The following is a 27,529-nucleotide window of genomic DNA, read 5'->3' as shown; positions in this document are numbered from 1 at the left end:
AAAGAAATGTTCATAGAATTGTTACAAAAACCACAACCACCCCAAACTTCCCAGAATGAAGCCCCTACCTGTTGAGCCTGTCCTATGCCCAGCCCAGCCCCTACCAGAAAAGAGTTATTACCCATTGAGCCAGAATTTAAAAATAATTATATTAATAATAAATATGTTAAATTACATTTAAAACAATAAATAGAAAAATAAACTGATAAATAAAATCAACAGGTACAAAATGTTTCAAAATTCCAACCAAAAAACACACATAGACAGCTCACAGACAAGACAAATGGATGGGAGGGGAGGTGTGAGACACCATCACAGGACCCTTCACAGTTCACGCTGAGGCTCCTCCTTGCCCAGTCACCCTCTCCTCTCTCCAGCCTGGGGACCAGAAGACTCAGTGGCTGACATCTGTGGGGACTTCAGCCCACTCTGGGAAGCTTCTGGCTCCACCTCAGTGCCTTCTGCCAAGCAGCCCTGAGCCCAGGCTGGGTGGGTCACAGGACGGGAGAGAGATAGAGGCCAGACCACGGTGGGCATGGGTGGAGGATGGGGCCATCTACAGAGGCAGGTCAGTGCTATTGTGCCGGGTCTTCCTGGCAGTGCCATCGTCCCTGGGCAGAGCCCTCTGCAGGTTGGACATGGCCACAGTCTTCTTGAGGTCAATCACGGCATAGGAGTCTGAGCTGCGGGCAGGGTGGGTGATGGGCACCGGGGCTTGGGGAACTGAGGGGTTCTGGGACCCTTTGGAGCGGTCTCCGCCCCAGCCCTTGAGCTCCACCTGGATGTAGTTGAGCTGCCTTGGGGGTTCGGGGCCTGGCCGGCGGAAATCAAAGTTGAAGACCCTTGGGGAGCCACGGCGGCGGGTCAGTGGCACAGGGAAGCTGCTGTGGCTGCGGGTGGCAGCCCGGGTGCTGGTGGGCTTCTGTAGTGGGGTCTCGTCCTCCTCACCATCAGGGAAGCCGTTGGAGGAGGGTGTGAGCCCATCCCTTGAGTCCCCATCGTCCCCAGCCTCCCCACCCAGTTGCTGGGCTTGGCTCTCCCACACAGGGGGCAGTGGGGGCAGGTTCTCATAGTGCAGCAGGGCAGCCCTGCGGTGGGCCAGGCCACTCCAGCCTGGCTCCTCTGGGCTCAGTCTCCAGCCACCGCCTCTCCGCAGCCCCCCACTGACATTCTCGTAGGTGCATTTGGGCTGGGCCGGGCACTCAGAAGAACCCTCATTGTTATTGTTGTGGTGGGGAGGGTCATGCAGGCTGGGGCAGAGGCCCTGGCACTTCATCATGTGCCGCCGAGCAGGAGTGGGGCCCAACACAAACTTCACCTGGCCCGGCTGCAAGAACACCTGCGGGTCCCGCTGGTCGGGGCCCTGGGCCTGTGAGGGGAAGGGTGCCCGGCCCTCAGGCAGAGGCTGCAGGCAGTGCCGGCTCCTGCGGTGGTCATCTTCACTGGCAGGTGTGTTGACATAGGTGTGGGACTGTGGGGAAAGAATCCAAGTGAGACAGGAGGGTCCAAGGGTCAGGAGGAAGGAAAGGACAGAACAGATGGGGGAAGACAAAAGAGGCACAGGGGAAAAAAGCTGGAGTCTCCTCTCTCCTCATCTTCCAAACCTTCCAGAGACACTCCCTCTCTTGTGGAGACAGGAAGGAATCCCATCAATTTTAGCCCCCTTCACATGATCCTTCCTGGGAGGAGGTGACCATATTTCCTATCTCCTGTCCCCACCCAGACCAAAAGGGCAGGGGCTGGCCAGCTGCATGCTCACCTGCTCATCGGGGGCAATGAGGGCATGGGTGGACTCTTCCCCAAGCGAAGAGTGTCGCAGGCTGCTTGCTGATGGCCGCTGGGGAACAGAGAATCGTGGGCCCTCTCCAGGGCAGCCAGGAAAGCCATTGGAGAAGCTGGAGACAGTATAGCCTAGAGCTGGGCCCAGGGGAGGCAAGCCCAGGTGAGGATACTTAAAACCTCTTGACAGCCACTTGTAACTGCATATATGCTGTGTCCCAGGGGAGGAATCAGTCCACTACACTGTCAGCCTGCATGGCCTTTCACCTTCTCTTTGCTCCTCAAATCCTGCCCTGCCCCTCAGAGGTCAGTCTGAAGTCGACCCCCACTTTCTCCGTTATAGCCTTCCTGAACCACCTAAGCCACACCTGTTGCCCGTGCACTTCCCCTTAGCCTCACAGCTCTGCTAGTGGGCTCCAGGAAGCTCCTCTGAAACAGACTGTTTTCTATCCTTTCTTTCCCCGCTTTCCATCCTCAGGTCAGCTCAGGGAGTACCAAGAGGCAAGCAGGTGCGTGGTCCAGACTCAGTGACTGAAAGCAGAAGCCATGGGAACCCTCCAGGAGAATCACAGCTAGAGATGCCTGCAGTAGTAGCCAGAGGGGTAGATGTGTGACCCAGCAGACAGAAGGAAGCAAGCAAAAAGCTCCAGACTGCGTTTCCATGGAAACCCAAAGTCTTCCTGTCTGTTCCTCAACCATTAGTCAATACAAGGCCCAGGACTCCACAGCCTCAGCTTGAGTCACCTGATTGGTCCAGCCCAGGACTTATCCATCCTCAAGCGTGGTTCTAATGATGGACAACTGTCCTGGAAGGCTGGCTCACCCAGCTGTCCCCCCACCTGTCAGCCTGACTCATGCCTCCCAGTCTCGTGCTTCCCAGGCCTGTGCTTTATGTGTGTACACTGGGGTCCCAGAATGGGGGGTCTCCTCACCATTGGGCTGCTGGGGGGCCCGAGGGAGGTCGAGCTCAGCAGGGTGGCTGTTGCGGGTGATGATGATTGGCTCCTCCAGCACACTGATGCTGTTGCACTGCATCAGCTCCTGGAGGAGGTTGAAGATTTCCTCAGCTCGAGAGCACTTGAAGGCAAATATCCCTGGAGAAGGAGAGGAAGAAACGATGGCTCCTTTGACTCCAGGGCTGAAGAGCTCCACAGGCACACCAAGTACAGGGAAAGTCCCTGAACTCCAGTCCCAGGGCTGCAGAGACCTGGAAATACCTCTTCTTGCCCTGATCATTCTTCCCAGGTGCACTCTAGAACCTCAGGGCTATTGGAGGGGATGGGCCCAAGGTATCCTGTGCCCTATACTCACATTATCTGTGAAGGAAGGAAGGGAGGGAGGGAGAAAAGATGCAGAGCTGCAGAGTTAAAGGCAGGTCTGACAAGGCAGTTGTGTGGCTCCCAGATGCAGCCAGCTCACTGCCCTTCCAACTCCAACACAGACTCTGTCCAGGGACTCAGGGAGTAGAGAGATCACCTTGGTGTTGGGCCAGCCTGGATTCTGCAACAGTGGGACCTGAGACTAGAGGCAGGCTACTTGGGGTTTGTGTGTGTGTGTGTGTGTGTGTGTGTGTGTGTGTGTGTATACATATCCACAGCAAAGATAAATACAATTAGGCTAGGGTATGGACAATAATTTCTATTATATTATGATATTACTATTAACACAAGGCACAGTATAGGACAATTGTAGTTTGCAGAAAAGAGAGAGAGGAAGAAAATAGGCTATTCTGGCAAGATTAATCTGGTTTGGAAAAGACTGGGAAAGCCTAGAGTTTTGGAAGAACCCTGTGTTGAGGGTTAGGGCAGACTCTGTAGGAGTCTCCCTAGAAACAGGAAACTTCTCCTGTCCCTTCCTCTGCTCATTCAGTGATGCCTACCTCTGTCTATGAGCTCCAAGGGTGAGGTGCATGGAGAGGAAGGCTCCTCCAGCAAATATGACTTTCACCATCCTGTTGGTCACCTCAGTGGAGAAATTTGATCATCCCATTTCTGAAGTTATAATCCCAACTGCATTTAACCCAATCCCATGTAGGACTCTTTGCAGCATTATATATGGATCCTATACATAAACCCAAACCATGCAACTCCTTCAAAGAGTCATGGCTGGCTCTAACCTTGACCTCATGGTCTATCACCTCCTGGTCTCTGGCTGCAGGGAGAGAGGGGAAAGAGAATACATTACACTCCACTGCTCACAGGTGAACCTCCTGAGGGTTAATATGTCCAGTAGAGACCCAAGTGTCCCAACTCCCCAGATAACATTCCCAAGCCACTCATGCCCACAGGAGCCAGTCTCCTAACTGACGTGTCTTTCATTACTTATAGGGTCCAGAATGTATGACCTGGAAGCTTAGAAAAAACTATTTCTACTTAGAGGCAAGAAGGAACCTTGTAACTGCAGTAATAGAGGGAAGAGTCATTTGCTTTTACTAGGAAGGCTCTGACCTAGGAGCACTGACTCTTTCCCATAGGCAGTGCAACAGATATTATTACAAATACTGAACGAAATGGAAACTCAATGACCAAAGAGACAGAACAGTGGCCTGGAAGTTCACATAGTTCTGTAACAAAGTGCTGTGTACCTTTGGCTAAGACTCTTCTCCTTTTTTGACAACACCTGTCAAGTCTGATGGCTAAGTTGGATGTTAAAGACCATTCTCAAATTCTACAACAAACTTCCCAACAGTCTCTGGTGCTGTATCTTCCATCCCCAGGTGCTCAAGCCCCTGTCCCGGGGAATGGGCAGGGCTGGTACTCACCCTGGCCTGTCTGACATCTGCGGCCACTCTCAAAGGAGAAGAGGTTAGAGTCATAGCCATAGCGTCGCAGGCAGAGGTAGGGCCAGCGGACAGCTTCCCTCCGCTGCAGGTGCAGCACCAGCTCACTCTGTGTCAGCTCCATCACCCCTGAGCCCAATTCTACCCCCTCATCATCCACATTGGTCACCTGGAGGGGAGGGGACAGAAAGGTCAATGAGTGAGTCCAACAGTGTGTGCAGGACCCTGAGCCACCAGGATGCAGTTTCAGGCAGGAGTTGGGAGACTTCAGGGTATTAACTAACTCCACCCAGACAATGTCTGAATGCCACAGTCACTGGGGATACACAAACAGAGGCGGGCACATGGCAAATATCTGGGCAACCCCTTCCTCTATGGGATTTAGTTATGTCATCTGAACAGAGAGAATAGGGAAATAGTTGACCCCCAAGGTCAGTGGTTAGATGACCAGGGTTAAATAATCCCAGAGAGTCCACGGCTTGGTATCCAAAGGCCAGACATTTATAATGAAAGGGTTAAACTGTAAGTTCAAATTCTTAAGATGTCAGGAATATCAAGCCAAAGGCAGAAGAAATACATACTGCCTCTACTTCCCCAACTGTGTGACCTTGCTAAGGGCTCCCTCCTCTGGTAGGCAGAGAAACATGCTTCAACATGCCCCAAAATGTCCCAGTGTGGGGAGGAGGTGCCCCCTTCAGGGAGGGGTCAGGGGACCTTGGCCCAAGGGAGTTTGGCTTTAGCTTCAAAAGGCAAACAGCAAACTGATACAAGGCTTATCATGTGCTAAGCATTACTTAACCCATTAAGTCCCAAGTTTCCTATTCTGCAAATATTACCATGAAATTGACACAGGTGCATTAAAATAGATTGGAAATCATAATCTAGAGCTTATTAGATAATTTGTTATCATTAACTTTACATATTAAATATCACTACTAATAATAGTATCATCAATAATATTAACGAATATTATATCAATCATCTATTATTTTTCTCAAAATAATAGAACTCTAAAAACATAAATATTAATTTCAAAGTTATCAGAGTGGTACATCTTTGTTGCTCAAGTTTTTTTTTTTCTTTTTGTACCAAGGATTGAATCCAGAGGCACATAACCACTGAGCCACATCTCCAGCTCTTTTACTTTTTATTTTGAGACAGGGTCTCACTAAGTTGCTTATGGCTTTGCTAAATTGCTGAGGCTAGCCTTGAACTTGTAATCCTCCTGAGATTACAGGCATATGACAAGATGCCTGTCTTAAACATAATCTTAATAGTATCAAGAAGAGTGAAAAATGACAATGGCCTGGGCCTTTTTTTTAATCAGGCCACCTTAGAGGCTGTAAATGGGAGAAGATTTAAGCCCATAACCTCAGGCTGCCATTTCACTTTCCATAGACAGGTTGAGGTGACTGCACAGGGCCTCAGCCCAAGAGACCATTAGGAACTCAAGGGAGGAGATGGCTCTAGGTACCTTGAACTTGGTAGGGTGGTTGTCTGGGACGCTGTCTCTGTTCAAGCAGCTACAGCAGCTCCCCATGGTGTCAGAGCAGCCAGCCCACCCTAGAGAAAAATATAAGAGATAAGCAGATCACCAGCAGCAGCTCCAAAAAGCCCTGCTCTGGGGAACTTGGGCAGAATCACCTCACTGTGACCACCTGCTCTGTCCAAGAGACTGTATGACACAGACCTCAAAAGAATTTACTCTCAATTCAGGGCTGGATAGACTTTGGATAAACATTAATTTGAGTTAAAATGTGTTAAGGGTTCATGCTAATGGTGGGGGGGCGGGTGGAAAAAGCTTTTCAGAAGTACAACATTCAACCTGGACCTTAGGAAATACACAGGATTTTGACCCACTGAAAGGTAGGGAAGAAAGACCTGGGCTGCAGAAAAAGTATTGATATGATCAGAGCCCAGAAGTGACCTGTCTCGAGAGTAAGGGTGCCAACCCAAGGCCCTCTTTAGATTCAGCAAAGACACTGTCACTTGGAAGTACCAGATACTTTGGCCTGTACCTTTCTCTTTTTTCCACCTCCTTTTTTACTTTACCCCTTTGACTTCATCCAAGTTCTTTCCTCCTTCACTACTATCCCAACATCCACCTGAAAATTTTCTTGTGGGTGTTTTCTTCAAATAAATTGTGACATTACAATCATAAAGACACATTTGAAAAACTTAAGGTTTTAAACAACACAATTTTTATAACCTTGATTGAATACTTCTCCATTTAAAAACATTCTGGGGCTATAGTTCAGTGGTAGTGTGTGCTTTGTCTGCACTGGGACCCAGGGTCCATCCCCAACACTGCAAAACAGAAACAAAATGCTGGCTTTGCTCCCCACTGACCAAAGGGGAGACCAGAGACCTTACTATTCAGCTTTTCCCTCCAGGATTCTGGCACTTGGATAATATATCATAACAGTGAGGCCTATTCTAGGATGGAGAGGATACCACCAGGTTTGAGTGACCTAAGGAAATAAGAAACCCAGGGACCAATTCTAACTAGAAGTTTCAAGAGGTTGCAATTTGCTGCAAGAATGAGCTGACTGGATCAACTATCCTTCTAAAACTGCAGGATGTACAAAGACTTGAACAACCCAATGATCTGTACTCTCTATTCCTCCCAACTTGGGAAACTCCAGGAAACTCACTTCCATATGCAGCTCTTACCTCACCCAGGCCATTGGGGAGCTGACCATGGGAGGGGCATGGGGATGGATTCCCACTTTATTCCCCCTGTCCTTGGTGGGGTATCATGGCAAACAGCCTGCAGAGAAGACACCTGGATCCCTCTGGGTCACACCTGGGGCTCACCTAGCATAGAAAACAGAGACCACAGAAAACAGAGATTAATGGAAAACTCCTATCCTCATCCCAACTGATAATGAAACTGAACTGTTATCATCCATTCCATCTGGACATCTGTTCTAGATCCCAATGGAACACAAACACCTATAAAGAAAGATCATGGAACCACAAATTCTAAGCCCCATAGGCTCAGAGAGAGAGAGACTCCTCTGGCATCAATTTGAAGTCTGAGACACCCAAGATGTTCCAAGACCTCCAGGTTTATATTCCCCTGTCAGTGCTATTACATGCAACACCCAAAACAAGGCCTTACTTTTGCAAAGAATTTTAACTCTACAAAGAACTTTCTTAAAAAGTACATTATAATGTACTAGAAATAGCACTGGCTTAAGATTCAGGAAACCAATATCATAGTCTGTTTTGTTGCTACCAAATATCTGGGAGACTGACAAGTCAATTCCCCACTACCCCATCCCCAACTCCTACTAGAGGCCTTAGTTTTTAGGGGAAACATTAGAAAACTGTGGCACTCATAGCTTCAATAACTTCTAGAGGTAAGTATGTAAGACCAACATCACTAAAATGGACAGTTTCCTCTTCCAGGACAAGCTTCTTCAATGGCACATTTTGAAGCTAGACTGACTTTCTGTTCCCCAAACTCTGAAAAGTCCAATTTTAACAAAAATATTAACAAGCCAAATTTGAGAGCATCTGCACCCCAGGTAGAAAAGTCAACAAACTAAGACTCTGAAGACTCTCAAAATCCCCACCCCCCACCCCCACCCCACCCCCTCTGGAAAAAGTATTTCCCAGGGACACAGTGCCCTGCATCTTTGCACAACTCCTAGGTAAAAGGACCCCCACCCTCTTAGTGTGGTTTATTCTCTGGGAGGAAGGAGGAAGGAGGAAGCAGGCCAAAGGAGATGTGCACAGCCTAAAGATAGATTCCTGGGAAAACACTGGAGCTTAAGCTATCAGAGGGAGTGAGGATTGTGTGTGAAACCAAGAACTACGGGGTGCAAGTGGGGGAAGGGTTGTACTTTTCCTGTCTCCATCTTTTCCATCAGATGATGTTTGGACATATCATTAGATAACCCATTGAGGGGAGATTCCATTGGGCGGGAAGGATGGGGGAGGGGGCTCCCATCCAGGATAGGTATGGAGTGGGGACTGGAGTTAGATGGGGTTATGGTGACTAAAATGCATGCATGCAAAGGAGGGACGTGGGCAAGAATTGGATTTGAGCATGGTGCAAAGAAAACAGAAGATATGAAGGCTCGATCTGAGAAATTTCAGGGAAGTGGAAGCATCTGGGGACATTCAGAACGGTGGGTCTGTGCGCGTTTCAGGGGATTCGTAAAGTGATCAAGGGGTTTTGAGGGCTACAGGAGATGCGAAGGTGTGACGGGGGAGGGGGAGAAGGTAGGGTCTGGGGAGTAAGAGGCAGATTTGGCAGCAGGGTTGTCAAGGGGTTATTTCTAGGGACCCGCAAGGAATGGGAAGGTCGGGCCGCGCACCGTGCCTGGATCCCCGCCCCCAGCCCTGGGGACTCCACCGCCCGCTTGCCCGGGGCTTCCTAGGGAGGGAGCAGAGACTGCGGCGCGGCGCGACGCGGCCTCAGTAGAGCCGCCTCGTCCCCGCCCCGCCGCGCCCCGACTCACATCGCCCCTCGGCCCGGGCGGCGCCGGGCCCCGCTCCCGGGTCCCGCTGCAGTAACCGCCGCCCGCCCGGAGCTAAGGCCTCCCCGCCCCGCCCCGCGGCCGCGGGGTCGGAGGTCACCAGCAGCACCAACGAGACGCTGCGGGCGGGCGGACCCGAGCGGGGGCGACCGGCGCACAGCCTAGAAGGTCCCTTTGGAGGACTTTGCAGTCGGGAACAGGGAGCATGCGCAGACGCCAGAGGGCGCTCCCGGTCAGCGGCTGGGAACCCTGGCGGGAGCGGGGCGGGGCCTAAAGCGGAGGCGGGGCTGAGGAGGCACGAAAGATAGGGGAGAAGGTCCGAGGGATAAAAAGGGAGAAGAGCGGGACCCTAGAGGGCTGAGGAGAGGAAAAACGGCGGGGGGACCAACGGGGACAAGAAGACGGGAACGGGAGGGAAGCACACCGAGAGGGGTAGGGTTGGGGCCAGAGGGGAGGTCTGAGGGGACCTGGGACCCTCCGGGGAGCAGAGGCTGCAGACTCCGCTGTGCGCTTTCTTTCTCCGCGCGGCTAAGAACCTGGGCGGAGTCCCGGCGCAAAGCCCACGCCTGGCGAGGGCAAGGCAGCCTGCTCTGTCTCCACCCTGGGATCCCACGAATGCTCTTCTTAAGTCCCCCCTCCCCGCGGCGCCCCTCTCCACCAGCCGGACCGGGCGGGAGGGCGAGGACCGCTGGGGAAGCGGGGGAGGAAGGGCCGCACCTACCCCGCGGGCAGAGGCGGGGGGCGGGGCTAGGGGCGGGTCGGACGGCGGGTCTGTCCAGAACAGCGCGGACACCGGCTGGAAGCTGCGGTGAGGCCCCGGCGGAGTCCCGGTCCCCTTCCCTAGGCTACTAGCCAGACAAGGAGCCCGAGTAGACTTGGAAACCACACCACCCCATATCCCCTCTCTGCGGGTGGGCCCCATAAAGTCCTAGAAAAACTTTGGGATCTATTAAGAGGGCACTTGGCGGTACCGGACACTCCCCGCCCCTTTCCCCCCCACTGTCCGGGGGAAACCCCTTCCCTCCTGCTCGCCAACCCCTAGAGCCTGTCGGACTCTGCCCTTCTAGGCAGGCGTGGGTTGAGGATTTCTATACTCCCTGAGCGTGGTTCCACCTGCGGGGAGGCGGCAGTTCAACCCTGTCCCTCATCTGGGGAGAGGAGGGAGGGGAAATATGGCATGTTAGTAAGGTGGGGTCCAGTGCTAGGTGGAGGTAAGTTAGGCTGCTCTGGGTAGAGATGGGGGAAGAGTGAGAGACAAAGATCTGAGCGCTGTATCTAAATTCGGACAATTCCGTGCTGAACTTCAGTTATTAGCTAACCTAGAAGAAAGTGCAAATCCCCTTCTGAGGTCCCATATGTCCCCCTTCTTGCTATCTAGAGCAGGGTCAGTGCTGTTAGGGGAAGTTGCTACTCTTGGCTCCCAGTTTGAATAGTCCATCCTGGCTGTCTTCTACAGGAAATCTGCCTGACCTGAGGACAGAACAGGAAGGAAGCAGGTGGGTGTGGAGCCAGAAAGAAGGGAAGGGTGGCACAGGACATTTGAAACAGGGCTGAGGAGGATTCAGGCCTGGGAAGCACTGATAACTGTTATGGTCCAAACCTGGGCCCAACTCCAAAGTCATGTCTTAAAAGAGGCCAGAGATTTAATATTTACCCCCCTATTCCCAGCTGCTGTTAGACTCCATCCAGCTCTGAGGCCACCTCCTCCTAAAGCTTCCTTTAGCTTTCTAGTGTGACCTTGGACATATTAAAGTTTGTTTCAGCTGTAAAATGGGACAAAATAAACTGTTTTATAGGATTATTGTGGGGATGGATTATATTATGTAAAATCCTAAAATTGTCCCTGGCACAGAGTAAACGAAAAAATTAACTATGGTAGTCCTCCCCACCACCAGCCCCACTGAACTCAGGGGCACTTTACCACTGAGCTAAGTCCCTACCCCTTTTTTTATATTGAGACAGGGTCTTGCTAAGTTGCCAAGGTTGGCCTCGAACTTGTGGTTCTCCTGCTTTACCCTTCTGAATAGCTGGGATCACAGCCTGTACCACTGCACACTGGCTGCTATGGTAATGGTAATTTTTTCCCCCAGTGTGTGTGATGTGCCCAGCGTTCTGGTCCCATTCGGTCTGGTTTCATCACTAGCCTATGAATTCTTTGAAGGCAGGGCCCATCTCTATTATACTTCAGTAGTTTCTTTTCACCATCAAGATACTGCAGTCACATCAGGACTTGCTAAGAAAGTCTAAAGAAATGTATTAAGATTATCCAATGAAATTGCTGCCATAGAGGCTGAGGATGTAGCTCAGTGGTAGAGCACTTGCCTAGCATGGGCAAGGCCCTGGGTTCAGTTCCCAGCACTGCAAAAGAAAAATAAAGAAAACAAGAAATAAATAGCTGCTATAAATAAAAGCACAGCGTCTTCCTCTGTCCTACATCTATAGACTAGATGAGCTGAGAGGGACATGGGTTTATGGAGAAATGGAGAGCATTCAGTTGTTTTGGGGTGCCCATGGGCTCACCAAAAAAGCAAAATGCCCTCTCCTCCCACTGTGGGACTCCTTTTCCCTTCCACCCAATCTTGGGAGACTCCAGAATTTGAACTTCAGAAACTCAAGCTGAAAGGCCTCGCCTTGAGATCTGGCTCTGCCACTTATCTGTTTGACCTTGGGTATACCATTCATGTTCACTGATCCTCTGCTTGGCCATATATAAAATGGGGACAACAATACCACCTAAGTCACCTGGTTGTTGGCAAGATTGAATGAGATAATGCCTGTAAGCACTCAGCACTGCCTAGCATACTATAAGGGCCCAATGAATGGAGGTGGCTCTTATTGTTTTGGGGTAGATCTTGCCACCAATGTCAATGCTGAACTCTGGCTGGCTCCACCAAGAGGACAGTCCTGTCTCCAGGGAGTCAGGTCCTTCGGCCAACTCAGATGACTCAGGCCACCTGCCAGAAGAGGACCCTGAGGATATCTCTGCTCAGGTAGTAAGAGTATTGCCTTTCCTGAGACCAACATGCTCTCTGTCCTTTGGATCTCCTCCCTTTTCCATCAAGTGGGAGGCAGTTTCTCTTATGGCTAACTTCTTGTGGCCCTTTTCCCTCTTCAGGAATTCCTTTCTCTACAGCCCCTCAGGACGTGGATAAACTCATTCCCATGAATATATACTACTTCTCCTAGGGCTTGGGTAGTCAAAGCCAACCTGAGGGCTTTGGCCTCAAGGAGTAAAGCGGGTAGCTTCAAGTACAAGAAGGGAAGCTTTTGGGGAGCTCCCTAAAGACAGATTACAGATGCAGAAGTGACCTGTGTCCTTGTGCATTGAGTATCTGGAAGGAATATCCTAGTGTAAGGGGTTTGCTTAGAAGCTGCTCTAGGTTGGAGGAGATGGCATTGAGGAGGAAGAAAGGGGGAAAGGAAGAATAAGACCTAGCTCCACTCTCCTCTTTTGCTGTCTTCCCTCAGGGTCCTGCACTCCTGAGCTTGGGCATACCTCATCAGGACACCAATCATGTCCCCAACTGGCCTGGGCTTCAGACCCTCCTGCAGCAGCTCCCTCCACAGGACAGTGATGTGAGTTTTCTTTCTCCACCTCCCCTTCTGTTTGTCTCTCTCCTTTTTTCTCTCCCCCTTTACTTGCTGTGGGAAGTAAAGCTCTTCTACTATGGCAGGGGGTGGGGGGAGTCATTCCCCTGCAGCCTGAGTTTCCCATCTACATAATGGGTACAATAACATCTGCCATGTCTTCCACAATGCTTAGTTCAAAAGCAAATGAGAAAATGGACATGAACAATTTTTGAAACCAATAATGGAATGTACAAATGTAGAGAGCATGGTGGTTTAGTATTTATTGAGGTCCTACATGTGCCCAGCTTAAAGGCTTACAGTTCAATTGGGAGGCAAGACAGAAGCATATGAAATAGAGAAAGCACAAGAACAGGAAATGATGCCGAGCTGTAGCTCTTTGGGAGCAAGGACCTAGATATGTGGTGACAGGGTATGGGGCTGTCAGGCCCTGAGTTATTACCTTTCTGGGAGAGAACAGGGTGAGACAGTGGTGGACTTTCTTAATCGTTTTTCCCTCTTTTCAGTGCATCTATGCTATTTCCTGAGGTTCTAGCTCTATCATACCCAGCAACTAAGCCTTCTAGAATTCTCTAGTTGAACCTTAGTCCTGCCTGCTGGGGCTGTCCCAGTCATAGTAGAGGCCTGTCTCTGTAGGAACGTTACTGCCTGGCCCTTGGGGAGGATGAACTGGCTGAATTGCGGCTCTTCTGTGTCCAGCGGAAGCAGAAGGCCCTAGGACAAGGGGTGGCCCACCTGGTAACTCCCCAGCTTGAAGGACACACCTGTGAGAAGGTATGGAGTTCCCCTTCCCCAATCCTTTTCCTTTCTCTACTCCTTGCCCTCTCACTTCTACAGAAGGGGCTAGCTTCTGGGACTCTGAGGAGACAGGGCTTAGGGATGGGCAATTTAGCAAACCTTAGGGTCAAAGGGAAACCAAGTCTGGGAGTTCTTGGTGGAGACTGCAGAAGGGGTGGGCCTGCCAGGGCATAAAACAAGTTAGGTTGGGATTGCAATGGAAGCCAGAAGGAAAGCTGGAAGGTTGGTTCAGACTGTGACTGTGACCGGCCCAGTGTCCCCACCCGGCAGTGCAGGGAGCAGCTGAAGCCTGGAGAGTACAGCGTGTTTGCAGCCCCAGCAGGCAAGCAGTGCTGCTGGCACGGGCCTTGCTTCACTTGCCAGGCCTGTGGCCAGGCCCTGGTAAACCTCATCTACTTCTACCATGAAGGGCATCTCTACTGTGGTCGTCATCATGCTGAGTTGCTGCGGCCACGATGCCCAGCTTGTGACCAGGTATAACACTGAGGGGAGGGAGAGGAGGGGGATACTGCCCAAAGCCCAAAATAACTGGATGTAAGGAGACAGATACTCTATGGGCTGTAGCCTGACCCAGTATTGTAGGGTGGGGTAGGGAGAACTAGGAACCAGCCAGACCATCCAACGGGGGTTTTCACTTGAGTTCTGGTCATGTGAGACCTACTGCCTTTATCTGTGCCCCCCCCCATCACAAGCAGAGTCCCTCAAAATTTTTGGACTCAAGAGATTTCTCTGGAGCAGGGAATGAATGTCTTGGATATTCATCTCAGCATGTGTGATGCTCAATGCTGTGCTTAATCATGCTAGAAAGACCCTTAATGTCAGCATAAGAGGCAAGGCCCAGCCCTGGGTTGGGAGTCCAGGAGCCCAGGGTTGAACTTCTGACTCTGCCACCTGCTAGCTGGGGATCCTGGCTAAGCCAATCAGCCCACATGCGTCCAAGAGTGACGAAGTAGATCAAATGGAAATGTCTGTGGACGTGCTTTAGCGTTAACTAGGTATAAGGCGTGGTTATTGGATGAATTAATGGGTGAATGAATGAATGGACTATTTCCCTCTCCCTCTCCCTCTCCCAGTTGATCTTCTCCCGGCGCTGCACAGAGGCAGAGGGACGGCGCTGGCACGAGAATCACTTCTGCTGTCAGGGCTGCGCTGGGCCCCTCCGCGGGGGACATTATGCCCTGCCGGGGGGCAGCCCCTACTGCCCCAGTTGCTTTGAGAGCCGCTACTCAGATGCGGGCTTGAGCCAGGCGGGGACACTGGAAGGGCGGGCGTCCCTTGGTAAGGGAAGAGTAGGTGCAGATCAATGCGGGAGGGAGTGGTGGCTTGGGCTGGGTTGAGGAGGGGGTTCTCCTGGGCGGGACCCTCGCCCCAGTTCCACGCCGTCCCATTCCTCCAGCAGCGCCCCCGTCCTCCCACCGCAACCCCCAGACCCGAGCTTCGGGGCCCGCAGCTCTCACCGCGCGTCCCTGGCCGGAGCGCTCCAAGGGCCTCCCGAACCCACCCTGCGCCGCGGTCGGGGCTGCGGCGCCGGACTCGCTCCCGGGCGGGGGACGCGGCCGCCGGCTGGTGGACGGAGCAGGGAGAGGCGGGGGCCCCTGGGGAGGACTCGCGGCGGCGGCTGCGCGCACGGCCCGGGGCGGGGCAGGAGGCTGCGCCCAACCCCGCTATCTTCAGTGGGTCGCTGCGCCAGGCTTGTGCAGAGCACTTTGGGATCTGAGAAGAGCCTTTCTGACCCGGTCCGGAACAGGGGAGGGAAGTCCAGACCCAACTGAAAGAAAGGACCACGTCTCGTTAAACGCCGTGTTCACCTCCGGGGCAGAATTTCCCGCCGCAGCCTCCAGCTCCAGCCTGGAAACCCAGAGTGGGCGGGAGCTAGAACGCCTGGAGACGCCCCATGATCCCAAGGAGGACGCGTCCTGCCCATGTCCCACCTGCTCCTCTTCCTCTGATTCGGAACCCGAAGGGTTTTTCTTAGGCCAGCGTCTTCCACGGCTCAGGAAGACCCTCGGAAGCTTCCAGGCAGAGGATAGCGACACCTCCAGGAAGCATTGCACCATTTGCTAGTTGCGCAGCCGAGATTGGGGGTTGAAGGGGTGGCATCCTTAAGGCGGGAGAACAAGGCTCTCTTCCCTCTATAAATCCTAGGCTGAATTTAATCAGGGATTGCTGCCTGAGTGAGGCAGCGAAGTGACGAACTTGGAGTGCATCTCTTCAACACTATACTTTTCTGACTTTTCGTAGAGATTTTCTTGGGAAATCCCATTCCTCAAAGCTACGTCTTCCCTCCTAAACTAGCCCTCATCCCCAGCACCCTCATCCTGAGCCATCGAAATGATAATTTAGCACGTGTGGTGATGACCGGCTGCGGAGCCGGAAGTCTGGTGGGACAAGACGGAGGGCACCGTAGAGTTGAGCCATGTACTCCCCCCTCCCGGCTCTATTGGAAGCGCAGCCGCAGAGTGGCCATCGGCGGTTAGAGGCAAGCTAGAGCGACAGCGCCCTCTACCTGTGGGCGGAAGTGCGAGGCCGGAAGTTGCGTGTGGCGGACGCCTGTACGGTTTGTCTTCCAAGTGCAGTGCAGACATCCAAAGTATTAATGGCTTCCAGCGGTGTTACCGTGAGCGCTGCCGGGTCGGCAAATGAAGCCCCTGAAATTCCGGACAACGTAGGAGACTGGCTTCGGGGAGTCTACCGCTTTGCCACCGATAGGAATGATTTCCGGAGGTAACTGAGCCCGGGGAGCTTGGTCCCTCTAGCCCGTGTACACCTGAATTTCCCCCTCCCTGCGAGGCTGGCGTCCGTTTTTGTACGTTGCTAACGTAGTATCGCTAAGTACCTCTGAATGTGCTTTGCTGAGGTTCTTAACCGGGAGGATTCCCATGTGGGAAAATCGGTATATCACGTGGCTAGTAAAGAATGTCGCCCTGACGAGGGGAATGGGGAGCAGGTGGCGTCCACACACTAACAGGCTTTTCAGCCCTGGACGAGTGCCTAATTGGCCTTTGCAATTGATCTTGCTCTTTTTAGGAACAGAGGCGAATCCTAGGTTCTCATGTGGGTATTGGGCAACGGTACCATGTAATAACCATTTATCAACGCATCGGGAAATGATTAGCTTTTTACTTTTTTTATATATACTGGGGATTGAACTCAGGGGCACTCGACCTCTGAGTCACATTCCCAGCCCTATTTTATATTTTATTTAGAGACAGGGTCTCACTGAGTTGCTTAGCACCTCGCCATTGCTGAGGTTGGTTTTGAACTCGCGATCTTCCTTGTCTCAGCCCAGCCCCCACCGCTCTGCCTCACCAGCCGCTGGGATTACTGGAGTGCGCCACCGCTCCCTGCTTCTTATTGTATTTTTTTTTTTTTTTTGTTAGCCGTACAGGTGACTCAATGACCACAGGGTTAATGAAATATATTCTCTATCCAGGAACTTGATCCTGAACTTGGGACTCTTCGCTGCGGGAGTTTGGCTGGCTAGGAACTTGAGTGACATTGACCTAATGGCACCTCAGCCAGGGATTTAGCCAAGTAGGTGAGCACTTAACCACCCCTCTGCCTATCTTAGAAGTTCCAGAGATTAGGAGAAGCAATAATTTACATCACCTCTTCATGAAATGTAGTAAAGAAACTTGATGTAAAATCCTTAGCTTTTCTAAGTCTTTCTTAACTGGTTTTCTATTTCTAATGCCACCTGTTGTCTTATGATCCTACTGCAGACAAAAGGAATTGCTGTGCTGCACCCAAACCTTCCAAAAACAGCGTACAATCTGTGACTGGCACAAGTTTGCCCTGATGGTAGCTGAAGTTGGATTCAGAGGGCACCTTCACCTTCCTCTTGCCTCGCTGAATTCCACTCTATGGTCAACATTCAGCCTCTGCCAAAGTGTTGCCTCTGTTCTGTAAAATTCTGTACATAGTTCCTAAGTTTCTGCAGGGGGTGATCTTTGCTCTTGTTCCAAGGAATAATGATGGTGTTATAACAAATATTTGAAATAAAGATCACACACAAAGATAGCCATTTTATTCTTTTAATAAGAAACTTCTGCTTACAAAAACAAGGTGTAAAAAGTCCAGATTTACAAAAATCATAAAAACATGATTTATATTTCACACTTGAAAAAGACAGGAACAAGCCCCAAACAGATTGTAATGGAGGTGGTTTGCCTCTCATTAAAAGAAGGAAAAAAAAAAACCTGTAACCACCCACTACACATAGATGCCAACATAACATGAAGCTTATTCTTGAGGAATTCTTTTGTTGAACAGTATTGGGGAAGAAGCCATTTGGTGTTGCATAGCATTTTAGCGTACCAGGTGGGTTTTCCAGGCACCAGGGAGGCATCGTTGCTGGGATAGAATGAGGTTTGGTGGCAGAAAGAGGGCAATGATGCATAGGTGGAGGAAGATATAAATCAGCCTTGGCAGTGGGGACTAAAGTGAGACTGCTGAGGAAGCTGCTTCCTTTGCAAGTAAACAAATGTTTATTTGATCCTAAAATTCTTAACACCACTGTCCAGGGACTTGGGTTCTTTGGAAATGGAATATATAAAGAACTGGCATGGAAAGACTCATAGGCATAGAAAATGGTGAAGACACGGACAGGTTCACCATAATAATTTTTTCTAGTCAATTTATTAGGCATTTTAGAAAACACTGCTTTTATGTGCCAAGATGCATATGGAAATGCTGTGGGTTTAAAGGGCTTTAGGTGGATCAGTACAACTGCACCACTGTGGCTTGTTACACCCGATAGATGCGTTGTCTTTAGCAGTTTGTTCCTTCAATTCTTTTTTTTTTTTTTTTTTAAACTCAAGTCTTGACCCTGCTGGTATAAATTTCATTAAGAAAGTTATTTAAGGGCTGGCGATGTAGTGACAGAGTAAGTACTTTGCATGTACTAGACCCTGGGTTTGATCCCAGCACCAAAAGAAAAAATAATAATAAAAAGAAAGCTGCTTGAGAATTAGAAAGCACCATTCTCGTGAATATTCATCAGATAAATCTTATCTGATATGAGCTTGTGGGAATTCAGGTCTGGGACTGGCTTAATATGAAACCAAGAACCCTGTACAGTACACTGGAATTAGAGATCCTCTGAGAGGTTTATATTTTAACTGATTATCAAGATGAAGAGTGGTCACGTATGAGAGCGAGGCTTAGGTTTGAAGCCATTACCTCCAGGAGATCAGGAGGAAAATTTTAAGCTCTAACAGATGCTAAACCCCATTAGACCTAAATCAGACTACTGCAACAACAAAGAATACTACAACCTCCTTTTCTTATAGGAACGAAACTTAGACTCTTAAAGTCTGCTTCCTGATCTTCTCATAGTTGTTCATTCTCTTTGATAAAAATTTCCAAAATTGAGTTGGGTGCTGTTGTCAGGCCCCATAATCCCAGGGACTTAACAGGCTGAGGCAAGAGGATTGAAACAGCAAGATTCTTGTCTCAGAAAATAAAAAGGGTGAGGAATATAGCTTAGTGGTAAAGCATCCCTGGGTTCAATCCCTAGTGCCAAAAGTAAATTATTTCCAAAGTTGAAAATCAACATGGAGAGGTGGCAGCTTCCCGAAACATAATTCAAAATTCACTCAATTTCAAATTTAATTTCAAGTAATAGTGTTTACTGTTGGTTGGTTTTCAAAGCCACAATGCTGGTTGGGTAAGGTTTCATATAAAGTGGCTTAGTTATGAATTTAGTATATAAAACTATCAAGTCTACAATTTCTAAAGATTTTTGATGGAATTTCATTAAATCTGTGAATGAAAGTATTAGCTTTCACCATTGCTAATACAACATTCTCTCCAAGGGAAGTCAGTTTTAGATCCAGTTACATTTGTCAGTCCTTGACCAGGTTTTGTTTTGTTTTTTGGGTTTTTGTTTGTTTTTTAGTGCTAGGGATCAAACACAGGGCCTCAGCATGCTAGATAAGTGCTTTACCCCTGAGCTAGATACCCATAGCTAGCTGGATTTAAATGAAACATGCCAGCATAAATATGGAACAAATCCACAAAAATGACTGCTTCAGTGCTATAGTAACTGGTATAACTAGAGCAGTGTGTGAGCTGAACAAGTACATAGTGACTAAAGTCATAGCCCTAGACCTAGGAAATGGTTGCTAAACATGTTAGATATAAACTAAACAAATAGTCCTCTTTTAGAAGGTGTTTTTCAGCTTTAGTGCTGACTAAAAAGAATCTAAGCCACCAGAGAGATGCATATGTGCCTGGTGAAAACCTAAGTGGCCATGGGAAGTTTTACCCCAAAGGCACAGCTCTTCACCTAATTAGTGCAGTAACTAGGCTAAGGAACCTGGTTATCAAGTGTGCTTGGAATGGTGAGCTTTTAAAAAATCCTTTGGTGTGAAGTCTAGTGAGCTCAGGGGAAACCTTAAGATTGGATGGAATCAAAAGAAACAGGCTTAGAACAGCCCTGCAGTAAATGGACTCAGCTCACTCCCACAGCCATTCAGCACCACCTTCCATATCCACTCACCATCCCAGTCAACATCTGCCTGGGAAAGGGTGTGGGGACCCAGGTGGAGGCTTCTCTTTTGCATCATTCCCTTTGCATATTACACAGTGCACTGGTTTGTCTTAGAATTCACATATAGGGGATTGTTTTCTACACTGCTTCTTGCTATTCTGAGCAAAAGAACTTTAGAACCAATGGAGATAACCACTTCAGGAGGAACCACTTTTGTTTGACTTCTACCACAAGTTGCCCAGCACAAGTCATTATTTTGATAGACTAAAAGGCCTTTTCTGATCATTTGTGCTCTCCCAACCAGCTGGAAAAGCAACCCTTCCACTTATAAGCTTTAACCCCAAATAAGGATATAGAACACATTTAGGAAGGGGTAGTCTTCCAGCCTGCTTTGTAAAGGCCAGAGTTAATGTATGGAACATACAAGGGTATACAGCAGGCCTGGAAAGAGCCATTTGATGAGTAATTACAAATAGGAACAACTTGGACATTACAATAAAATTTCAGAACTTGCTGGTAAGAATGATTTGCATTTACACACAAGAGATGAAATGCTTTCAACACTACATAGACCCATTTGCCACTTGAAATAAGAAGGAATCCTTTTCCTTTTCAATCTCATGCAAACCATAATTGAGTACAAGGCACCAATTTATGAATTGTATAAAATTAGTTCACAAAGCTTTATCAGTAAATAAAACAAACTTCATTTCTCCCTTCTTGTCCCCCCACCCCCCCACCCCTTTACCCCCAACCAAGTTTTCATTCTTTACTACTGTCTACCTCTCTGGCTTGCACTGGGGCATGCCCCACTACCAGCCAATCCACCCCATTGGTTCTTCCCTTGCACTTGGATGGAGTTGTAAGCATAGCCAGAGTAGGGAACTCATACAATCATTGGCTCTAGAAGCCTTGCCCTTAAAAACAAAAATAAACTCTTGCTATTGAGTCCATAGGACACATTAACACTTCTACAGTTTCCAATTTTGTTCATGACATTTTAAGAGACATCTGGAAATTCTTTACAGTGTGGCACTGCCCCCTACCTCAGCCTAAGAGGGGCTGGATCAAAGCTAGCAAGAACTCTGTCCACCATTTAATAAGTGCTTCAGTTCCTGGCAGCCAAGGGCATTCCTAATTTTTTTACACTAGCATGGATGCTGGTCTCAGAGGCAACCACAAGTATGAGGGTCAGGCTAGACTGAGGTAAGAAATCTTTTTTTGAGGGCCAGGGTGCATTCTTCTTGGCTGGTTACAGCAGCAAGTAAACACACCAGCCAACTACAAAGGGTTTCTGGAATGGGACTCTTAACTACTTGCCCTGGGAAAGAAGCAGGCCCTTTAAGATTCAGTAGATCTTGGGTTTGATTTGGCAGCAGCTAGTCAACTTCTACCTGTTCTTATTTTCATTTTTTCCTAATGTTTCAATTAATGTAAGATGCAACTGAGACATTCATCTGTTTCCAATGTAAATAACTTAAAGGCAAAGGGACACTTCCCTTAATAGCTATTGGCTTTTGCAGTGGTGAACCCTTCTAAAAAAAAAAAAAAATCTCCTTAAAAACTAACTTAACAGTGCCTAGTGCTGCTGCTTCTGGTACCTGAGGTGTCTGTGACTGCAATGGGCACCTTCATAATTGTGTAGCTTAGGGGCAACTCTGATGTTGGTTTCTGTTCCAACTCATTTTAAATGACTTTATTAATTTGATAAGTGAGTGCTCAGCTAACAAGCACTATTTTACAAATAATCTGCCTAATAATCCTTACAGTGTTTGGTATGCTATTTTCTAAATAAAAATTGAAGACCTTTCAATTTTTGTTTACTAATCAGTATTTCTGGACAGCCAGAGGGGTGAAGCAGGTGCTCTATCTGTTCTTCTCTATCTTGCAAGTTCTCTTATTATTAGAATAATAAACATAGGTGTCAAGATGAGGCACAATTCAGTTTCCTTTACTTTTTCACTCCCTTCATTTTTTGTTGTTGTTATTGTTAATGGACTTTACTGTTGCCACAAGAAGTCACCACCAGTCATGCAACTTAGGAATGTGGACTTTGAGAGTATACTTTCACATCAGAGCCTCTGACAGCACTGGCAGCTGTGGACACTTTAAAACAGTGTCCAGGAGAGGGTAAACCCAGGCAAAGCTTATACAAAGAAGCCTGCAGTAGACAATATAAACCAAACAGCATAAAAATGCCATACGCTATCGCTTCCAAATAAAAGCTAAATGTTACAGAAACCTCACAGTGTTGGAAAAAGCAAGTATAATTTAAAATATAGTCACTCCTTCCTATCAGGGTGAGCCATTTTCTGTCTGAATTTCCTCCATGCTCAGTGTTATCGGTTCTACAGGAGAGTTCAACTCAAATTTGAGATCAACAGCAAATGCTACAGATCTGTTTGGGAAATGTGGCTCATCAGCACTGCTAAAGCTATAACCCTCACTCTTTAGCTTCACTTTTCCCATGCCCCACCCCTCCCCAAACTCCCTTCCATTTCTACTCCCTTCAAGTGACAACTGTACTTCTACCTGAATTCAAACAATATGATATACTCAGTCAAAAGATGAGCATTCATAGGGACAGGTTGGGGCTCACTGCCGCAAGCACCACAATAATAAACATAGGTGTTAGTCTTCACTTTCATTGGGAGTTTAAGCAAAGGACTAAGAAGGGAAATTCTGGTGCCTGATGTCAAGGAGAGTTTTTGTTTGGCAAACTCATCTCATTTGGAAACTGACCAAATTTTAAAAGGAAAAATATATTTTACTAGTATTGGAATAAAGGAGAGGGCACTTTTGATTTTTTCTCTGATGGACTGAGGATAGGTAGCTAAAGCAACAATAGGGAGTAGCAGATGAGAAGGAAACAGGCCAGGGCCATTGCAATAAACTGGACACACACAGTGGATTCCTAAGTAATTCCCCCACCCTAGGGAAAGCAAAAGCTCCCAAGCCTTACAAACACCAATATTCTACCTCTCCAGGCGTAACAAAGAATCTGCAGGTAAAGAAGCCATGTGCTACACCAAAGTAAGAAAGGGCAGCAGCCATTCAAATAAGCCCTGCCCGCCCTTACTGCATTCCGAGAAAGCCTGAGACAACTGACCTCCAGACCAATTTAAACTGAACCATAAGCTTGCCCTAGACCTGAACCAAGGAACTGCTACAGAACTGGGATAGCCAGGAGAGCCCCTTGGCTCAGCATGCAGAGAACATGTACTGGTCCATTGCTTCATTTCAACTGTCCCTTTTTTTTAAAGGAAGGGGTGTTCATGCCAGTCCCAGAAGTGTAGAGTGATTAAACAGCAGCAGCAGCCGGGGAGGGTATGACACGTGAACACACCACGTTTCATTCCACTCTTCAGCTGCTATTCCCTGAAAAAGGAAGTTTCTGAGTTTTAACTCTTGAAGGTTACTTCCCTTGTGGACTTTACCTCCCACGTCAGAACCAATCCCATCCAAAAGCTGCCAGCCCAGGAGCCCTCTTCATGTGCTCTGTCCAGAGTTGCTCACCTTGGGAATGTTCTGGTGCTGCTAAGAGGTCCTGGTTAGTAGGGGACTCACCTAATGGGACCAAAGACACAGCTGTTCTCCTGGCTGGATAATCAATCCCCACCTCCTCCTTTCCTCAACTCAGATCCCTCTATATTCAGAAGCAACTGATGAAAGAATCTTCATAGAAGTTACTCCTTTTGATTTGTTTTATGAAAGGAGGGGATTTCTAAATGCATTCAAAAGAAAGTGACTACAAACATTATGACAGAACATGAATCACCTGGCATCTTCTGCTGTAGCCCCAGTGAGGCAAACTAGTAATCTGTTCCTGCAGTAGCCTTATTTCCTATGAGGGGAAAGATGTGTGGACACCAACGGATTAAAATCAAAGCAGTCTTTATCCATGCCTCTCAGTCAAGGGAATATCTGTGGTCTGCCTTCATCCTTGTTGTTGGACTGCACCTGAGCTCGGAGTTGTGTTTCTGAGATTCTTGCATTGCCCTGCACTGTTCTTTGAGTGTAAAAAAGAATGTAGGCCTGGGTTTTGCACACTTCCTCAACACTGCATACATTCAGCTTTGAGTCATTGCAGTGGACCCAAAAACCTAGGAAATCAAAGGAAAGAAAAAGAAAATGACTTCCCAATTCACATTTCCAGTCAGCAGCAAACCAGGAGATGAAGAAAGGAACAGAGGAGTTCTAATTAGAGCCACCCTTGGATTACTGGCGATGCAGGAAGGACTAGTAAATGAAACCAAGGTTCTCCGTAACCATTGGTCTACCAAAACTAACCATGAATACTGCATACAGTATTCACTGACTTGTTTTTGTCATCAGCTTACTCAGGCTTTTTCCTTGGCCGTTAGAACATTCCACAAAGATAGCCAGGATCTCATTTGGACAAGGAGGAGAGAAATGAAAATAGGAGTGATAAAGGAAAATTAGAAGGATAAGTTATTTGTTCACAGCCTCTGGGTGCCCCAGGTGCTGAGGGGTTCAAAACTGGGGCACTGCTGAAAACGTATCTGCACCCCATATGCCTCAATATGGTAGTTGGGAAGCTCTGCCCTGGGCAACAAGCTCCTTTGGAGAAGCCCTTGCATCCCCACTCTTCCCAGAGTAAGGGAAGTAATAAGAACACAGAAAGTGCTCAGGAATGTCCTCAGCTTTATTTTGAGTGAAGCTAGTGAGATTCATAATATCTCCACAAAATCACAGAGGTACTATAGTTTCTGCATAACCAAGAAGGAAACTGAGGTCTGCAGAAGTATCATTACCACAGCAATAGTAATACTATCAATAGCCAATAGTACTGATAATACTGTGATAGACTGAGCCAGTATTATGTACTAGGCACTGATCTAAGCACTTTTACATGTGTCAGTTCCTTTTAATTCTTAAATCAACTTTATAATGTTACTTAGTATATATCAAAAATTTGAATCTTTCATATTTCTTTTCACTGAATTTTAACATATATAGTTTCCCAATAGGTGACCTATGGGATGGAAATAGAAGGAAGGCAATAAATTGTGGACACACCAACCCTTTTCCGTGTCCCCCACCCCACAGAGTAAAGCGCACGCACCTCCCTCTGTGTTGTAGCAATAGGCTGTGTAGTGTCCTGAGCCAAACCCTTTCCCGTGATGCATGACCACTGCGGAGAGATCATAGGCAAAGGTCTCTTTGTCAAGAGAGGAGAGCATGTCCCTGCAGCAGTAAGGTTCCATGGTTAATACCTGGTCAAAGACGACATGGACCCCAATCTTCTCTCGATGGTTACGGCCAGACCACCTAGAACACGGACATAAACATCTTACTAGTGAAAACTGCAATATGTGCTCATAGATAGCCTTAAGCAAAACAGGGAACTGAGAAAACTTAAGCTTCTGCCTTTGGTTTTCTCATCAATAAAGTGTAATAACCAATGTCCACATATATTTTCTGTGACTGTTCCACAAAGTACTTTGAACCTAGAAATTCCTAAACAAGCATTTCAGGCAACAATCTTTACAATTTACTACCTGCCCTTCTTTTCACAGATGTTTTTATGAAACTTCATCCTGAAGATGAATCTACAGTGAGTCCAAGCAAGGCTAGAAAATCTTCAGGCACAGATATATCTGGTGCAGGCTAGACAGTTAAACAGGGCCAAAGAGCAGAAGCCCAGTCCTGCTGGGTTCCAAATTCAGTTGGCGTTCGTGTATGTGAACCACTGAATCTCCATGGAAAGCTCAAGGTCTCAAGAGAATAAACTTTCCCTCCCGACACCAAAGCAGATAGACATCTGCCCTCTCCAAGCCTTTGAGGCAGCTATTCCCACAGCTCACAACCATCTGGGACTCCCAGAGCAAGCTCACCTGAATCTTTTAAGGTGCAGCCGGAGGACCTGAGGTAGTCTGTAGATCATTAACTGCTTTCTAGCTTCACTCAGAACAAGGGGTTTGGGGTTGGACTTGCGTCGTTTGCCTATATGGTTTGGGAAGGTATAAGACATAGGTTGTAAGGAGTCTCATTCTTTCCTAGCTATGGCAGAGACGATGACTTGCCATTCAGTATGCATTCTCCTTAGTATTTGACCCCCAGTTTTATTTGGGGCAGCAATGTGATGCTCTGTAAGACTGCACTTCCCAGCTTCTCATGTCTGCATGGTGTGGCTCTGGAACTGCTGAGATGAAAGGAGTGACTGTGGCACTCTGGGAAGGCTGCTTAAGGGGGGCTGACTCAGTTGCAGGGTCATCCCTTTGTCCTTCCTATGGTTTTCTAGAACTCCTCTGGGACCACGACCTTGAAGATGGAAGTCTTGCACTAGGATAGTATACCAGGAGGGAGAAGCTTGGGTTCCTGATGACCATGCAGTCACCATGCCAGCCCCTGAATGTCCTTCAGACTTCTTTTATAAAAAAAAAAAAAAAAAAAGTAAAATTTTATCTCATTTAAGTCATTTTTATTTGAGTTGACTGTTACAAGCAACCAAAACAAATTGGTATGGGTTCAGGATGGTACACTCTAGTTGTCATGAATTCATTGATGAAATATAATGGACAGTCACTGCAATAGCATGTACATAGGGTTGAATATGCCAGGGTTTTATACACTTATAACTTAAATTATGATGCACTATAACTTTAAAAAGCTTTTTATTTTCATAAAATAAGCCTAACTCAATTTTCTGCTCACAGCTAGTTGTAGGCTAAATGAATTAAAAATTATTTAAAACTCTGAATATCCATTTCCTCACCAGTAAAATGGGGACTAATGCATATAATTGAGGTTTAGGAAAAAGATATTTAAACATTTTTTAAGTATGATTGTGGCGTATACAAATGTTCAGAAAATAAACTTTGCTGTTTCAATTTTTTATGCTGTGCCTAGTTTTGAAACATGGTTCTAGGATAAGGCATACTACTAGGCATGCAAGACAAGGCTGATAAGCCAGCCAAGTTCATCCAATCCAACTGTAGAACCAGACTTTCGTTTTGTTTCTAAAACTACTGAATTGTGGGGAAAATGCATTTCTAAAATTTTAGCAAATAATGGAAATAAAGTTCTCTTAATTTCTAACAGAAGCCTTCTCTGTAACCATTTACTGACAGAGAGGCAAATGGGTGGGATTACAAAATTAGTGGTCCGCTGAGGTGCCTGCTAATTTTCTCTGAGCTGTTGCTCTCATGGTCTCAGTATATGAAGAGCTGGGCATCTGATTCCAAGTCCAGTCTGTAGGACTTGTGAAAGGCAGCCAAGCACAGCCTGATGACGTATCACAGCTTTCTGTGACAATAGGATGTGGATATGTAGCTGCTCAAAATAGACTGCATCAAAATGAGCATGCCGCAGAAGCTTTTATCAAGGCATGCAGTCATGACACACAGGGGCAGGAACAGAAGAAGCCTTCAAAGAGGGGCTTGGCCCTATTTTCCATTCCTGTTCACAACATTTTTGAAAATTATTGCAGCTCTGCTTGGGAACCTGGCAGTGACTGCCACCCTCAGCAGAGGGAGTATGTGAGCTAAGATGAAGACAATGTAGAATCCGGCTTTGTTTCCCTAAAATGAAATTCACAAAGAAAAAGAAATTACTGATTCAATTAAGATTGATCAGTGC

The 27,529-nt window shown here is 47.7% G+C and overlaps 4 protein-coding genes across 6 annotated transcripts in view; 2 read left to right on the top strand and 2 right to left on the bottom strand.

The window, feature by feature from the left end:
- Window positions 1–213: 213 nt before the first annotated feature.
- Frs3 (fibroblast growth factor receptor substrate 3) lies at window positions 214–9,114 on the bottom strand. Of its 2 annotated transcripts, XM_026383570.2 has the most exons (7): window positions 9,031–9,114; window positions 7,232–7,375; window positions 6,033–6,121; window positions 4,541–4,727; window positions 2,712–2,873; window positions 1,760–1,917; window positions 214–1,471 (listed from the first exon to the last, which is right to left on the bottom strand). In XM_026383570.2, exons 3-7 carry the CDS (start codon window positions 6,096–6,098, stop codon window positions 557–559), a joined length of 1,488 nt encoding a protein of 495 aa, XP_026239355.2. In that variant the 5' UTR covers window positions 6,099–6,121; window positions 7,232–7,375; window positions 9,031–9,114; the 3' UTR covers window positions 214–556. The 2 variants fall into 2 exon arrangements, with proteins under 2 accessions (XP_026239355.2, XP_026239356.2); XM_026383571.2 differs by lacking the exon at window positions 7,232–7,375 and having other exon boundaries at window positions 9,031–9,107.
- A 726-nt stretch (window positions 9,115–9,840) lies between these two features.
- Window positions 9,841–15,806, top strand: Prickle4 (prickle planar cell polarity protein 4). The gene is made up of 7 exons (XM_026383686.2): window positions 9,841–9,856; window positions 11,898–12,038; window positions 12,517–12,624; window positions 13,273–13,410; window positions 13,705–13,908; window positions 14,508–14,712; window positions 15,182–15,806. The coding sequence occupies exons 2-7, from the start codon at window positions 11,910–11,912 to the stop codon at window positions 15,496–15,498; spliced, it is 1,101 nt and encodes a 366-aa protein (XP_026239471.2). The 5' UTR covers window positions 9,841–9,856; window positions 11,898–11,909; the 3' UTR covers window positions 15,499–15,806.
- A 143-nt stretch (window positions 15,807–15,949) lies between these two features.
- On the top strand, window positions 15,950–17,454 carry Tomm6 (translocase of outer mitochondrial membrane 6). Of its 2 annotated transcripts, none has more exons than XM_026383688.2 (3): window positions 15,950–16,158; window positions 16,868–16,968; window positions 17,157–17,454. In XM_026383688.2, the coding sequence occupies exons 1-2, from the start codon at window positions 16,031–16,033 to the stop codon at window positions 16,962–16,964; spliced, it is 225 nt and encodes a 74-aa protein (XP_026239473.1). In that variant the 5' UTR covers window positions 15,950–16,030; the 3' UTR covers window positions 16,965–16,968; window positions 17,157–17,454. The 2 variants fall into 2 exon arrangements, with proteins under 2 accessions (XP_026239473.1, XP_026239472.1); XM_026383687.2 differs by having other exon boundaries at window positions 16,868–16,972.
- A 3,252-nt stretch (window positions 17,455–20,706) lies between these two features.
- Window positions 20,707–27,529, bottom strand: part of Usp49 (ubiquitin specific peptidase 49) — an 84,242-nt gene continuing 77,419 nt past the window's right edge. Inside the window, exons 6-8 of the mRNA XM_026383547.2 lie at window positions 25,786–25,894; window positions 25,014–25,219; window positions 20,707–24,030 (exon numbers count right to left, since the gene is read on the bottom strand). Of these exons, the coding sequence (XP_026239332.1) occupies window positions 23,840–24,030; window positions 25,014–25,219; window positions 25,786–25,894 (506 nt within the window). The 3' untranslated portion in view covers window positions 20,707–23,839. The remainder of the gene's footprint in view (window positions 24,031–25,013; window positions 25,220–25,785; window positions 25,895–27,529) is intronic.

Source organism: Urocitellus parryii, chromosome 8 (genome assembly GCF_045843805.1).
Source record: "Urocitellus parryii isolate mUroPar1 chromosome 8, mUroPar1.hap1, whole genome shotgun sequence".
NCBI lineage: Eukaryota > Metazoa > Chordata > Mammalia > Rodentia > Sciuridae > Urocitellus > Urocitellus parryii.
The sequence above is the reverse complement of the archived record's forward strand: the minus strand, read 5'-3'. Positions and strand labels throughout refer to the sequence as shown.

Bases quoted from the DNA above. Each gene is read 5' to 3' on its own strand.
- Frs3 (XM_026383570.2), bottom strand. From the start codon at position 6,098: ATGGGGAGCTGCTGTAGCTGCTTGAACAGAGACAGCGTCCCAGACAAC. The intron at 2,874-4,540 runs GTGAGTACCAGC...CTCCTTCTCCAG, and splicing joins CAGATGTCAGACAGGCCAGG to GGATATTTGCCTTCAAGTGC. The intron at 1,918-2,711 runs GTGAGGAGACCC...CCCTGGGCCCAG, and splicing joins GGCCCCCCAGCAGCCCAATG to CTCTAGGCTATACTGTCTCC.
- Prickle4 (XM_026383686.2), top strand. From the start codon at position 11,910: ATGTCAATGCTGAACTCTGGCTGGCTCCACCAAGAGGACAGTCCTGTC. The intron at 13,411-13,704 runs GTATGGAGTTCC...CCCACCCGGCAG, and splicing joins AAGGACACACCTGTGAGAAG to TGCAGGGAGCAGCTGAAGCC. The intron at 13,909-14,507 runs GTATAACACTGA...TCCCTCTCCCAG, and splicing joins GATGCCCAGCTTGTGACCAG to TTGATCTTCTCCCGGCGCTG.
- Tomm6 (XM_026383688.2), top strand. From the start codon at position 16,031: ATGGCTTCCAGCGGTGTTACCGTGAGCGCTGCCGGGTCGGCAAATGAA. The intron at 16,159-16,867 runs GTAACTGAGCCC...TTCTCTATCCAG, and splicing joins GATAGGAATGATTTCCGGAG to GAACTTGATCCTGAACTTGG.